This window comes from Pseudonaja textilis, chromosome 2 (genome assembly GCF_049901715.1).
Source record: "Pseudonaja textilis isolate UNSWEBS1 chromosome 2, rPseTex1.2, whole genome shotgun sequence".
In the NCBI taxonomy this organism is placed as follows: domain Eukaryota; kingdom Metazoa; phylum Chordata; class Lepidosauria; order Squamata; family Elapidae; genus Pseudonaja; species Pseudonaja textilis.
This window is the reverse complement of record NC_141991.1, coordinates 240,458,517-240,473,116: the sequence shown is the minus strand read 5'-3', so window position 1 is coordinate 240,473,116 and position 14,600 is coordinate 240,458,517. Positions and strand designations below refer to the sequence as shown.

General features: G+C 38.5%; 1 protein-coding gene across 4 annotated transcripts in view; it reads right to left on the bottom strand.

Moving 5' to 3' along the window:
- CCBE1 (collagen and calcium binding EGF domains 1) overlaps positions 1-14,600 on the bottom strand; it is a 193,663-nt gene that overhangs the window by 12,136 nt on the left and 166,927 nt on the right. For 3 of the 4 annotated variants that reach the window (XR_015742402.1, XM_087927442.1, XM_026715470.2), the window contains exons 5-10: positions 14,380-14,517; positions 8,650-8,756; positions 4,737-4,857; positions 2,188-2,327; positions 2,063-2,098; positions 1,384-1,419 (exon numbers count right to left, since the gene is read on the bottom strand). Coding sequence is in view for 3 of the 4 variants with exons in the window: in XM_087927442.1 (XP_087783568.1) it covers positions 1,384-1,419; positions 2,063-2,098; positions 2,188-2,327; positions 4,737-4,857; positions 8,650-8,756; positions 14,380-14,517 (578 nt within the window). In the remaining variant the exon portion in view is untranslated. The remainder of the gene's footprint in view (positions 1-1,383; positions 1,420-2,062; positions 2,099-2,187; positions 2,328-4,736; positions 4,858-8,649; positions 8,757-14,379; positions 14,518-14,600) is intronic. The other variant, XM_087927441.1, reaches the window with a different exon arrangement.

Genomic DNA, 14,600 nt, shown 5'->3' with positions numbered 1-14,600 from the left:
AGTGCTGCACAATGGTGCCTCACTTTGCCAATGACTGTAAGGTCAGTGTAAAAGGCATGGAATGTGGCAGCACAGACAACAATATAGCTTTGCACCCAGGGCCAGCACCATGGACTGTACCCAGGCCCAGGCCATGGACTTTACAACACACTTACAGTGGCAGTGAGCACGGCAGGGAGGAAGAACACACTGCTACAACCACAAGATAAATCAATACAAAATGCATAGAAGTCTTGCAAAGAGATTGCAGACGGCAAGTCCGGCTCCAACATCTGTTTAGTCAGAGTCTACCCAGCAGGCCAAAGAGACAAAGCCATTAAGCTCTAGGATACGCTGGACAACCAAAGTAACAGGTCTTTTAGCCAGCTCAGCCTTCTGACCCACTGCCAAACCGGTCATGCTGGAGGATGTTGCAGGCAGCAGAACGTTCTCCACGGTGTCTCCAGACCCTGTCACGTCTGTCACATGTGCTCAGTGTGAACCTGCTTTCATCTGTGAAGAGCACAGGGCGCCAGTGGAGAATTTGCCAATCTTGGTGTTCTCTGGCAAATGCCAAATGTCCTGCATGGTGTTGGGCTGTAAGCACAACCCCCACCTGTGCACACCTCATACCACCCTCATGGAGTCTGTTTCTGACTGTTTGAGCAGCCACATGCACATTTGTGGCCCGCTGGAGGTGATTTTGCAGGGCTCTGGCAGTGTTCCTCCTGTCCCTCCTTGCACAAAAGCGGAGGTAGGGGTCCTGATGCTGGGTTGCTGCCCTCCAACCATCTCCTCCACATCTCCTGATGTACTGGCCTGTCTCCTGGTAGCACCTCCATGCTCTGGACACTACGCTGACAGACACAGCAAACCTTCTTGCCACAGCTGGATGCTGTGCCATCCTGGATGAGCTGCACTACCTGAGCTACTTGTGTGGGTTGTAGACTCCGTCTCATGCTACCACTAGAGTGTAAAGCACCACCAGCATTCAAAAGTGACCAAACCATCAACCAGAAAGCATAGGAACTGAGAAGTGGTCTGTGGTCACCACCTGCAGAACCACTCCTTTATTGGCGATGTCTTGCTAACTGCCTCTGCTTTCCACCTGTTGTCTATTCCATTTGCACAACAGCATGTGAAATTGATTGTCAATCAGTGTTGCTACCTAAGCGGACAGTTTGATTTCACAGAAGTGTGATTGACTTGAAGTTACATTGTGTTGTGTAAGTGTTCCCTTTATTTTTTGAGCAATGTGTTTATACACACACACACACACATATATGTGATAAGAGGGGTATTCCTTTAAAATGAAGAACATTTGACATTTAAATACAGTACTTCCTGGATAATGTATGAACACTTTATATTTGCATTGAGATTAGATTTGGATGTGATACTTACAGGTGGGCCCTTCTCTCCTTGTGCACCTCTTTCACCCTGTAACAAACATAATTTGGGTTAAGTGGCCTTAATTGAAACTGAACTAGAACTTGTTGATCTAAAACCAAAACTCCAAACGGTGCTAGTCACACACTTAAAACTGCCTAATGTAAAATCCTATGCATATCAATATAGAAGACAGAGTTCAGTGGGACTAACTTGTAGATGAGATTGTAGCCTTTAGTTTAATTTATCTTAACTAGATTAAGGAATTATTTTTATAGCAAAATTGGCAATTGATTACCTACCAAAGATAATGCTTTCCAAGTATATACAACAGGAAATACATGATAAATCATAGATTAATAAACAGTGATTACTACATCAAAATACTTTTTTGATGTCTCTCTCAAATTGCAATTCCAGTGAAACGTTTCTGGACATTTTGGGGTTACGGTCTACGTGAGTTAATTCTAAGTTGGTTACTAAGATAAATATTGGAAAGCAAACAAAGAAACAGAAATGCATTGGAAGTGGGAGTAGATGGAATCACAGCAGCCCACCTTTTTATTCACTTTCTCCCTTTCTGCTTTCCAAAATTAAAAAAGCTGAATATGAATAATATATAAAAGAGAAGGACTCTCACAAGGAAGAAGAAAGGAGAAAAAGGAAGAAAAGGACAAGAAACTATACTTCTAACCTTTGCTCCATCTCTTCCTGGTGCACCTGGAGGACCCTAGAAGATAAATTTGCATTCCTCAAAAACTTGGTGTCAGAGATGATCAAGAGATTATACACACTTAAGAATGGAGGCATCATACTGACCACAGGCCCTCTTCTGCCCTGCTTAATATGGGAGAGGTCTGGAGACGGTCCCATCGGCCCCATGGCTCCTCTAGGGCCTGGCACCCCGGGCGGACCAGGGGAGCCAGGAAATCCAGGGCTCCCTTTTGGACCTGCAATCCCTGGAATGAAAACATGGCAGTACAATTAAGGCTGCGGGTAGCTTCCTTGGACAATTTTGCATACAAAGAATATTTATGATTTTTTTTTTAAATTCAAAAATTGGAACTCATTTTTAGGGCTGTTGTCAAGATTTTTAAAAAATTACAAATAAATCAGGCATGGGGCACGGGGGCGGCGACGGGGGGAACTAGCAAGTAAATAAAAGGATTCAACAGCAATTAAAAGTATTCCAGAAGTGCTTTAAAGGCCAAGTGAAGCTTTTTTCTTTAGTGCCAAGAAAATCAGGATGTATTTCAATTACTGTTATATAACTTGATGAATTAGAAGTCTAGGATGCAATCCTTATATTAAAAAGGAGAGAAACTCAAATAATGCATAAATGTGGGCAGGACACTGTCAGACATCAAGCAGAGAATGCTCACCATGGACCTTTTTGTAAGTGGAAGCAAAAGGCCAGACGGGCTGTGAAAATTCTTCCTTTAGGCAAAAGAAAAAGGCAGGGACAGGGCCCATAAAAACATGTTTTGAATTCCCAGGGTGGAAAATGAACTTGGAGGCCAATTGCTTCCCTGTTATCATCTCGCTTTCCAGATCAAAACCCACTTGCACAAACCAAGTGCTTTTTGCTTTGACACTGACAATAGTTGCCATGCTCAAAATTAAGATAGTTCACACTATTATATTGTGAGCTTAATATTCAAAGTTTGGTTGAATGCAGACAGAGAGCCTTATGTCTAAATAATTGCAGATATTACATATTTAATCTCTCCCCTGACTGTACTTATCGCAATCTCCTCCAGGTCCTTCTGTGCTACCACACACATCATGGTGCTTGGCTATTCCTAGGAAGGATGAGCAAAGAATGTTGGGAATATATGCCAAGAGTATATATTCACCCAACTGTCCAGCCAAAGCAAGTACAGTTAGTCCTTGACTTATGACAATATTTCTTATGACAATAGAGTCCAGAATTTCCATAGTAAGTTGTTGCAATTGTTCAGTCAAAATTAAGTATAAAATATTAAGTATAAAGACAACCAAACTAATGACAACAGATAGAGCAAACAGCCTTGTGGCGCAGTGGTGCAGATAGAGCCATGATGGCGCAGTGGTTAGAATGCAGTATTGCACGTTACTTTTGCTGACTGCCGACTGCCTACAGTTGGCAGTTTGATCCTCACCAGGCTCAAGGTTGACTCAGCCTTCCATCCTTCCAAGGTGGGTAAAATGAGGACCCAGATTGTCAGGGGCAATAGGCTGACTCTGTAAGCCACTTAGAGAAGGCTGTAAAGCACTGTGAAGCGGTATGTAAGTCTAAGTGCTATTGCTATCACAGCTGACAATGAAGTTGTTGAAATGGTGAACAGCTTTTGCCTTTTAGGATCAACCATAAAGGAACAAGCAATCATGTAATGTACTGCTTGCTAACATTTTATAGAGCAGCCATGAAGGTTTTGGAACACAAGTCAAATGGTGTGATGTGTCTATATTTGCAAAGATCAGAAGCATGCAACTCGTGATACTCTATGTAAATAAAAGTTGGACAGGAGAAAACTCCTGAGTATACTCTGACAACCAAGAAAACAAACCAATGGATTATCCAAGAAATCAACCCAGAATTCTTACTTCAGGTACAAGCAACCAGGTTCAAATTGTCATTGAGCAAATCTCTTTATGTGACCACTAGGAGACGAAAGTGATTTGATAGCACGCAATCAACTTGTCATGGTACAAAAAAATGGCAGAATTTTGCTTTTGTAATTTTAATGTGTTAGTCAGTTTTTAGTATTGATTGTTGTATGCTGCTCAGGGTCACTTCATATGAGACAGGCAGTTATATAAATTTAATAAATAAATAAAATATTGTTGTAACACAAAGTATAAACACCAGACTGTTATAGAATCAGCAACCCATAATGTAATTCATTACCAAAAGAATAGATTGCACATTATACCACAAAACACATAACATTAATATGAACTGGAGTTTTTAGTTCCAAAATATCAGATTAAAAAATTATAACCATTTATATAATAATTTAATGGACACTTACATACATTGCAATTAAAATGCAAGTATAAAAGGCTTCCAGGCTGAGGTTTTCATGGAAAATCCCCAGGCTGTTTCTAATTTCTTTGCCATTCCCAATCTTGAAGTTTAACACAACTTGGGAGTGGATGGTTTTCAGTTAGGAGAGAGAAGTGAAGTTTACAGCACCTTGGACAGCTCATAAAATGAGAAAATCATTAGATGGAGCAAGCCTGACTAAATGGCCCTAACAATAAACTTCAGAAAAATCAACGTCTGCTCCTGATCCATGCTTCTTGTCTGAGGAGTGATACAAATGCAATATATAAACATTTATTTTAAGACATTTTAAAATGTAGGAACTATTTTACTGCCTTACCTGGAGGACCCCGATCCCCTGGCTGTCCAGGAGGGCCAGGCACGTAAGCATTGGATGCAAGTACTTTTTCTCCTGTGATTGGTTTGTTAAGGTCAACAGCATTATTTGGTAGCCAAGCAACCTGCAATAAAAGAAGGATCATAGACTGGAAGCCACTTTGCCTATTCAATTTTATTTTATCTAATTAGCCAGTTCATCAAGCAGTTCTTTGTCTCAATTGCAGGCCTCAGTTATCATGTCCATAACTTTAAGTTTGGAAGCCTTAAAGTAATAGAGGGGACAGCACGAGACAGGAAGCACCGTCTGCTTCCCAGCCTTCCTCATTTTACTGAATAAAATGAGATAGCCTCCATGTTTACCATCTTGCATAACTTGAAGGTATCATGTAATTAAAAAACTAACACAATTGATAGCCTACATTTACTACGTTCAGATTCAAATTACAACTGAGGATCAAAGTCAGAAGAGTAGATTTGATTTCTGCCATGTAGCTTATTATAGTGTAGCTCTTCCCCCAATCCCTCACCTCAAAAACTCTGCTACATGGAGGTCTCAGCTAGAACGCTAATACTGTGGAACTTTTATGATCATAGTCAGAACTGTGATCTAACTGTTTGCAAAGGGGACAAAACAGTTGATGTCAAATCTGACAACTGAACCATTAAATTTATTGATGGATAAATTGAATGCTGAAAAAAGAAAGTAGGGTTTAGAATGAAGGAAAAAATCCATTTCAGGTGCTGCTTCATACCAACAATGTGTATACAAGCAGTTTGTTAGGATCTTACAGCTATGGTATTACCCAAGTCTCTCATCAGGGACTAAAAGCCCAATACCCTGCAAATATTCTGAAAGACCACATCTACAGTTCTTTAACATTGGTGATATGGGCAGGAGGGCTGAGATTTGAAGTTAGATACCTGCTTGCACTGGCCTGAACCGCTTGATGAAGGACTCGTGATTGTTCTTGGAGCAACCTCCATTCAAGAACTGTGATCTATTGATGAGCCAAAGAAGGGTTTTCACTTCTAGAAGTCAGACTTTGTACATTGAGAAAACCGTTTCTTTCTCATATAGGAAGGTGGAGTATTTTAACTGTGTATCTAAGATAGCATTAAATATTTCTGTTAAAGAGGCCAGCTTGCTATGGCAACCTGATTTTGAAGTCCAGATCACATGGGCTGGTTCTCCCACTTGCCAACATCCTCACTTGCCACTCTCCTCTGGAAGAACCACTGACTTCTTCTGGATTTCAATACTTGTCTGTTTTTGATGTGGAGCCTCCTTATTGCCCTCACCAGATGCTCACACACACTGAACTCATTTCTATTCCATTCCACTGTCTTGATTCAGTCTTGGAATCGCAAGTTGAGAATGACCTCAGCCTTACTTTATGCACGAATCTTTCCCTACAAGAATGTAAATACTTGTACAGAACCCTATCCAGAGGGGCAGCAGTCATGGAGATGAATTCAAACCCTTGCTGAAACCTACATGTTATGTTGTAATTTTGAAGAAGTTCCATGCAGAAATAATTGCCAACTTGGCTTGGAGATGGCCTGGCTAAGTCCAGTCTAGGACTTTCTTCTAATTAAATGCATACTTGCTTGTATCTGAGTAAGCACATATGCATACAGAGTATTTGCACACATGGGAATGTTTGTATGCCTAGACTGTCTGTGATTTATTTCCTTTGGCAAAAGCATTCTGACTAGTTTTGCAATTCTGTCAAGGGGATAGAGTAGAAGATTAAACCAGAAATTTCTGAAAAATGTCTACGTCCAGGAAAGCTTTTCTGGCATGGCCGCCCCAAATCCCAACCAATGTAGAGAATTCCAGAGGATAATTTAGGATCAATTCATGCACAGTATTCTTCAAGATGTTTGAATTTTGCCATCACATACTGTAAACTCAGATTGCAATTTAGAAAGCCCGTCCAATCCTAAGTTGGGTAAAAACCGGTCCAATTTATAACTGCCATTGCTGCCTTCTATGACTTGAATTTATAATAATCTTCAAGTTGTTATTATAAACCACCAGAATGATCCTATCACTAATTGAGGCAATGTTTCATTTTACCACCCGAGGTAAATTGCTTGATGCAATCTTTTCTCCCACCCAATAATGTCCTGGAGGCAACACTGAAATGCTGCTTTCACACATTTTGTGAGGTCTGTCAAGCCTGTCATGTTTTCCCCCAGAATGTCCCACAACGAGCAACTTAGGAATTTGGGAGAAAGTGACAAGAAGGGGTAAAACTCTCAAAACTTTCTTTGTGAGTTCACTATCTGCAATTTACATTAAGTCTCAATATCTTTTTGCCAGTAATGACATGTGGGAATGACCTTGGGAAACAGATGGAAGAGCCACAGTCCAGACAACAGTCTGGTAAATGAAATTTGGATCTGAAAGAGGAAGGGTGGCAAAAACATCCATCAGAAAGGATGCTCCCTAATTTTTGGGAAAGTAAAAGTAAGGTATGAAACTTGCAAGATTCTGTTAATTTAATCTTACTATAAAGACAGATTACATGAAAGCTGGGACATGACCACTGAAGTAAAAAGAAGGCTAGAGGAAAGCTCCAACGGCATTCTTCAAAATGAAAAAGGTCTTCTGCAGTCACAGCATAAGCCTAAGACTGAAAATCAGGCTTGTCAAGATGCTACATCTTTTCTATCCTGCTCTATGGAGTGGAGAGTTGGTCTCTGACAGAAAGCCCCTTGAAGAGACTAGAAGTATTTGAAATGTGGATTTACAGGCAACTGTAAATCAGAAATGAGGTGATAAGCTGCCAGGGAAAGCCAATAGAAATAATCAAGTTGTTATTATAAACCACCAGAATGATCCTATCACTAATTGAGCCAATGTTTCATTTTACCACCCGAGGTAAATTGCTTGATGCAATCTTTTCTCCCACCCAATAATGTCCTGGAGGCAACATTAAAAAGCAAAAGTTAGAATATTTTGGTCATGTGATATGGCACCTGGAAAAATACAGCACACTTCAGGGCACATCCTCCAGGGAAAGATTGGAGGCAAACAAAGTCCAGGCAGAAGAAGAAGAACATCTAAGGGGCTGGGAAGTATGAACACACATTTAAGTGACATTTTAAAAGCAGCCATTCAAATGAAAGAGATCCTTTAAACTCTCTCCCAAACCAGATCATGTTTGCCACCTGCCTTTTAGAACATGGTCTCCAAATTTGGCAACTTTAAGACTCATGGACTTGCTGCCTGGGGAATTCTGGGAGTTGAATTCCACAAATCGTAAAGTTGCCAAATCTGGCGACTCCAGTTTAATAAAAACATCATGTGAAATGGCAATGGACAGTTAGAACAATTAACCAGTGGAACAGCTTGCCTCCAGAAGTTGTGAATTCTCTTACACTGGAAGTTTTTAAGAAGAGATTGGACAACTATTTATCTGAAATAGTAGAGGGTTTCCTGCCTCAGCAGGGGGTTGGACTAGAAGACCTCCAAGGTCCCTTCCAACTTCTATTCTGTTCTGTTCTATTCTATTCTATTCTGTTCTATTCTATTCTGTTTTGTTCTGTTCCATTCCACTCCACACTATTTCTATTTCCATTCTATTTCTATTCTATTTCTATTCTGTTCTGTTCTATGATTCTATGTATGCTATTCTATTTTATGCTATTATATTCTATTTCTACTCTAGTCTATGCTAATCTATTACTATTCCTATGTCTATTTCTACTTATACTTCTATTTCTATTCCAATTCCTATCCCAATCCTATTCTATTCTAAAATGGTTGATGTGTCTCCACCCGCTCAAACCCCATACTGAATCCCACAATCTATGCAAGCAATTAAATTCCCCCACCAATTCCTCCCCTTTTTCAACACCTATGATTTCAACATATGGGGCGGAAGGGATGCATTTCGTAAATGTACCTTTTGTTTCAGTTGCAGGACTGTCTGTTTGATCTGGTGGAATTCTCGGCAGGAGGCACAACAAGCTCCTGGTTTCACCACATTGTCCACCTTCTCAGAAAAGCCTGCTTTAAATTTAAAAAGAAAAAAAAAACGTGGGAGGGAAGGAGAGCAAGGACCAATATTTCAGTACAACCCACTTCTCTCTTTTTTTCTTGAATGGAGATGATACTAGGAAGAGGGCAGAAAAATGCCAAAGGGAAGCTGCGCACCGAGGAACTTTTTAAAAAGTTCCTCCTTGACATTCCGTGAGAAGAAGAGGTGCCCTTTGTTTTAACAGCTTTTCCCGTGAATCCTCACGAATGCCTGGAGAGCTGCAAACAGTCTTAGCAGCAGCTGTTTCCAGTTAGCAGCTCTTAATGCCTCTCAGAAAACTCCTTTTATATCTTAAAAGGGGGGGGGGGAAGGGTGTACTTCTCCACTTTTATCTAAGTCTTTACTGTACGTGAGATGTAAAAGACCCATAGTGATTTATCAGCTCCCATTAAGAGGGCAAATTTCAGACACCCTAAATTGTGACACAGTAACCTGAGCGAGGAGAACTGCCTGAAGTTTGCACAAATGCAAACCTTATTGTCACCCATGTGCAAGTGTGGTTTCTGGAGTAGAGATGCAGGGTGAATGATTGAGAGTAAAAAAGGACTTCTACAATTGATTGGACATTATGCATCAAGACCTTTCTAATGTGGGGAAAAATTAGTCTAAGCACTTTCTGTCCTAAAACAGCACATTTTTGTTCTGTCCCCTTCCACCATAACTTATGCAACTTCGGCAGTTGTGCTAACTACTTACAATGTTCTTTAAGTGATTTGGCACAACTGTGGAATGCCCAGGAAGTTATATTTAAGATTTCAAAAGCTATTTTTAAAAATAAAGGATTTAATAGAAGATGAACTAAAGCTTTTTCTTTCTATTTGGACAATCAATAAAATAACCTACTTCCTGAGTCTTCACAATATGAAGAAATTGATATTAGTGATATTATGAAAAATGGTAAAATATCAAGGCTTTATGGTTTTCTTATAGACTGATATAAAAATGCTTAAACTTTTCCACCCCAAAATGTCTGAATCTGATACATCATCGGCTTTTCTTAATAATTCTTACATGGCAATCTGTTATCAAACCAGATAAAGATAAAACTTTTTGTTCTAAAAGAGCAAGTTTTTATTCTGCTCTGTCCCCCCAGATTACATTAGCAAGTGTGCTAATTACTGTTTATATCTGTTTGGATGCATTCTACTGCAACTATATAGCAATATAAAGTAGAAATATATGATGCATTAATTATTTAAAAGAAATACAGATGAATTGCTGATGGAACCTGTCACATGTGAACTATAATTATTGATAACATCTGCTTATTTTGCATCCAGTGGCAAAAAATGTGAATATAAACTCCATAAATGAACAATCCATTTACATATTTTGTTTTTAAAAAATCATGACAGGGTAGTGGGGAAAAGGAAATCTTATCTTTAATGGTTCAAACTCTTGCTTCACTTCTTACCTTTTCCAACTCAGAATTGCTTTTCTGCTTTAAAGTCAGTTTCCTTAAATTGAAAGGATTAGAAACTTGATTTTTACCAAAGATAAAAGCTGACATTTTACAGATGTTGAGTTCTGGCTCCATGATCAAGGTATTTAAAATAATAGTTTGTGATTGCAGTAATGGAAAATATACAGTCTTCCTATATAGTCTCAATACAACATGCAGATAGATCCTTCAATCAATTTCAGGCCAGCTGCTCTCTCCAATAACCTTGAGTTAATGGCATCTTAATCCCAAGTCAGTGTAAGTACCTGGGAATCTGGAAGTTATAATGAGCTGTGATGGCACAGTGGGAAGAATGCAGTATTGCAGGCGAATTCACTACTCACTGCCAGCAGTTCGATTCTTACCAGCTCAAGGTTGACTCAACCTTCCATCCTTTTGAGGTCAGTAAAACGAGGACCCAGATTATAGAGGGAATATTCTGACACTTTAAAACACTCAGGAGAATACTATAAAGCACTATGGAGCAGTATATAAATTTAAATGCTATTGCTATAAGCCCAGCACATTTAGAAGGTACTAGTTGAAAATAGAAGCCTGTTAAGATTACAGTTATTCATTGTCCGCTCCAAAATGGTTTCCTAGAGAGAAAGGCTATTGACCAGCATAGCCAACACATTTCTAAACTTCTAAGCATAATGATGAGCTGCAGAATCTCACTAAAACTGAGCACTGACATTCTAGAGATGCTTAATTCTACAGCACACTTTATAGAAAAGTGGAAAAGAAGGAAACTGAATTACATAGTGGCTTTTTAAGTTTTCAGATATGTCATCTCTAATGTGATAGCTACAATTATTATTCTGACAATATAAAAAGCTGATGTTTATAGATTGTTTCCTTGAAAGCAAACTTTCTGCTCAGATAATAGACTAGACTAGACCAGAACAGATCTTCCTGGGGAAATATTTCTATTTAATGGTTCCTCTTTAGCATGCCATATTCTCTTCTTCAATGAATATTGGGTGTTTCACTCTATGTTAACCATTAGTTTGAGTTTGTATGACATGCTAGTGTAGAGTTAAGAAGACTTAACAGCAAAGAAGAATCACAGGTTGCTAATTATGTCGTTTGATCCACTTCCTTATCTGTGGCTTAGTGTGGATGATATGGTAAATATACTATAGTAAGTCAGACTAAAATATGACTTAATGGGTAAATACTATCTGCAGTGCTGTCTACAGCAAAATGTGATGACACCAAAAAGACAAGTCCATAATGACTAACTGTGAGAATACCACAACTGCACATTTGCATCCCAACCTCTGATTAAATTAAATAAATCATAATATTTACACAATGATGTCATTGCATGTACTTCATCATCTGTCCTTCTCTCCAAGGGTGCCCGTGACAATTTGTGTGTTATAAGAAGTTGCATTCTTTGATGTCAACCTGTAGCTCCATTCTAGTTCGAAAACTGATGAGCCAGGTTGTTAAAGCTGTTAAGTGAATTCTGCTTGGTGAAGGGCAATAAATTACATGTCCTAAGCCTTGAAACCTAAATCTTGCCTCATTTATTTTGGCAGTTGCTGCCAGAAAGTAGTTTGTAATGCATTCTTGTTCATGGGAGGTGATTAAACTTGTCATCTGTCTTGTATTAGCTACACTGTGCCTTCATTTGATGATTAGCTGTGCTTTATTGTCTGGGTAATATGGAAGAAGATTCCTCGTGTCACAAAGATGTTGCCTTATTTCTTGCTCTGCAAAAGTTGAGAAAATATTTCTGAAGCCCAAGAGAGACAAACAGCCTTAATTCTATAAACATGAATTTATTGTAAGTTCTGCCTGAATGGAGTAAGATTGCAATAGGTAGATGTTCTTAATAGGTTACCAATAATGCAAATTGTTTATAGTTTTCTAACAGGTGGATACTGACATCTACCACTAGGTGGTACTCAAAGTAGGGTGTTCCAAACAATAATTATCAACTGGAGGGAACTGTATTTTTACACTAAGCATGTGCTGGTCTGAAATTCCAGCTACAAATGATTAACAACTTATCTTTTTGTTTTATCCAGTTTATTCCATGTATGTTGCCTCAGCTTATTCCTGGTTTCTAACCCTGACGTGCTTCTACATGAAGCTTTTATTACCAAACTGCCTCAGTTCATAGAAGATCCAGATGATGTACCTTATCCACTTTCTTCAGCCTTCTTTTTTTCTTTCCACCAAATAAATTCCATTAAGGGTGAAAATATGTACACTGTGCTGAAAACTACAGTAATTTCATCAGGCTGTACTTAAAGTCTTTCCTTCAAGGTGAGGTGAGAACAAAAATGCCGGAAGATGTTTCAGCAGAGCCTCAAACAGATCAATGCCCCTCTTGTAGGTTATGCTGACATGTTCAGCTGCTTACAACTTGAATTGTCTCCCTGTAAGTTTTTTGAGTTTTTGTGCTTCTTTTTGTTTCGTTGGTAATGATATTTAGCCATCATGCTCCTGCTTCAATTACTTGATCTTCCTTTGACGTTGGTATTTGAAGATTAGATTGGACTTGACTTGAAAAATATTGTAGCTTTTTAAATACAAGTTTATTTACATCTGATAATTTACTAAATGGGGTCCTTGGTGCTCTCTGAGCTTGGATCCCACAGTTCAACCCTGAACTATAGACATTCTCTTCTCTTGGTAATTTACTGTGTCTCAAATGAAATTAAGAATACTTTGTGAATACTGGTTTTTTAGTATGTTGATTATTAGCATTTAAAGATACTTTATAAACTGGTGTCTGTTTAAAATTAAAGAGAGGTGGTTTTAATGTTATTATTTCTGTACTAAAAGACAGTTGGGTTTCAAGTTTGGCAACTTTAAGACAGGTGGACTTCAATTCTCAAAATGCCATGCTGTCTTTCAGGAACCTGCTGTCTAAAAGCCATGCTGTTTTTCAGGTACACGATAAAAGGCTTTAACCTGCATTGCTCACAACCACAAATATCTCTTGTGAGACTGGCAACTACACAAATATGATGAATAAAATAAATATGCAAAAACACACCACTTTTGATAGACCTTTAATTATTTAATGCCTCATTGTTATTTTTTCATCTGTGTTTTAAAGTTTTTTTAAAAAAATATTGTTTTGTTGGCCACTTTGATTGCTCACCCAATTGGGAGAGAGTGGGGTAGGGATCTATCCATCAATCAATGAATCTTTATCATCGGAGAATCTATGCAGAAGAGAATTCTTCGTTCCTTGTAGTATTTGTTCCTTATTATGACTTCCAGAATCAGAATAAAGTTTAAAAAGTAAACAAATTAGAGGGACAATAGTTCAATGGCAGGACAGTGTGCTTTACATGTAGAGGTCCTAGTCAGCACAGTTAAAATGATTACAACATCTAAATTGCAACCAGCAAGAATGAAGAATGCTCAATGTTAAAGGCCCCCTACTTGGACTTTATATGGGCTCACATCACCTGCATATTTGCATGATTTATCATTTTAAAGTTGTGCATTATTTTCTCTACTTTAGTGAAAGCTTTGTAGGAGGAATAGCAAAGAGACAGCGAATTGTAGCATTGCAATGAAAATAATCAGCAATTTTCAGAACTGGAAAATTTCAGTACGAGACTTTGGACAGTCAAAAGTTCATCTCCAAAATGTCAGCTAGAATCTGCTTCTCTTTGATCATGCAGCTTGCTGAGTAAAGTGTTGAAAGAACTACAATAGACATAGGAAAAAAAAGGATAAATACTAGATAGCAGGAAAATTAAAGGGTTTTTTTTTTGGTCTCTCTTTATTGCCAGGTAGTGTTTGTCAACCCTTTTCTAGCTGGATGTCCTCCAGATGTGTTATCTTCTCTTTATATAATCCATGGAAGTTAGGGATGACTCATGATAACCGTTGATTAATAGAACTTAAGTCCAACACATCTGGAGAAAATCAAGTTGTGGAAGACAAGTACTGTTACTTTATAGTTAATCCCTCAAGAATAAGGATACAGAAATAAGACTCGCTGAACTACTTCTTCCAACATCCTTTGCATCCTTTAGTGAAGAATATTAAGGATGATCTCAATAAAACATTATTTGAAGCATGGTCAACTGGCCTGAAGCTTACATGAAATTTAGCTGGACAATTTTTATGTCCACAAAGAACTGGTGTAGTATAATTTAGAAGGCTTGATGTAATACCTTTATCTCCTTTGGTGCATATTTTCCCATCATCTTCACGTATGTATCCTTCATGACAGTCACACCGATAGCTACCAAGAGTATTTACACAGATGTGAGGACAGAGAGGCTCACTGCTTGTGGCACACTCATCAACATCTGAAAGGAAACATATGTAAGCATTGAGGAAATGAAATGATCGAAAGTAAATATAATGTGCGTATAACTTTGGGTGCATTGTA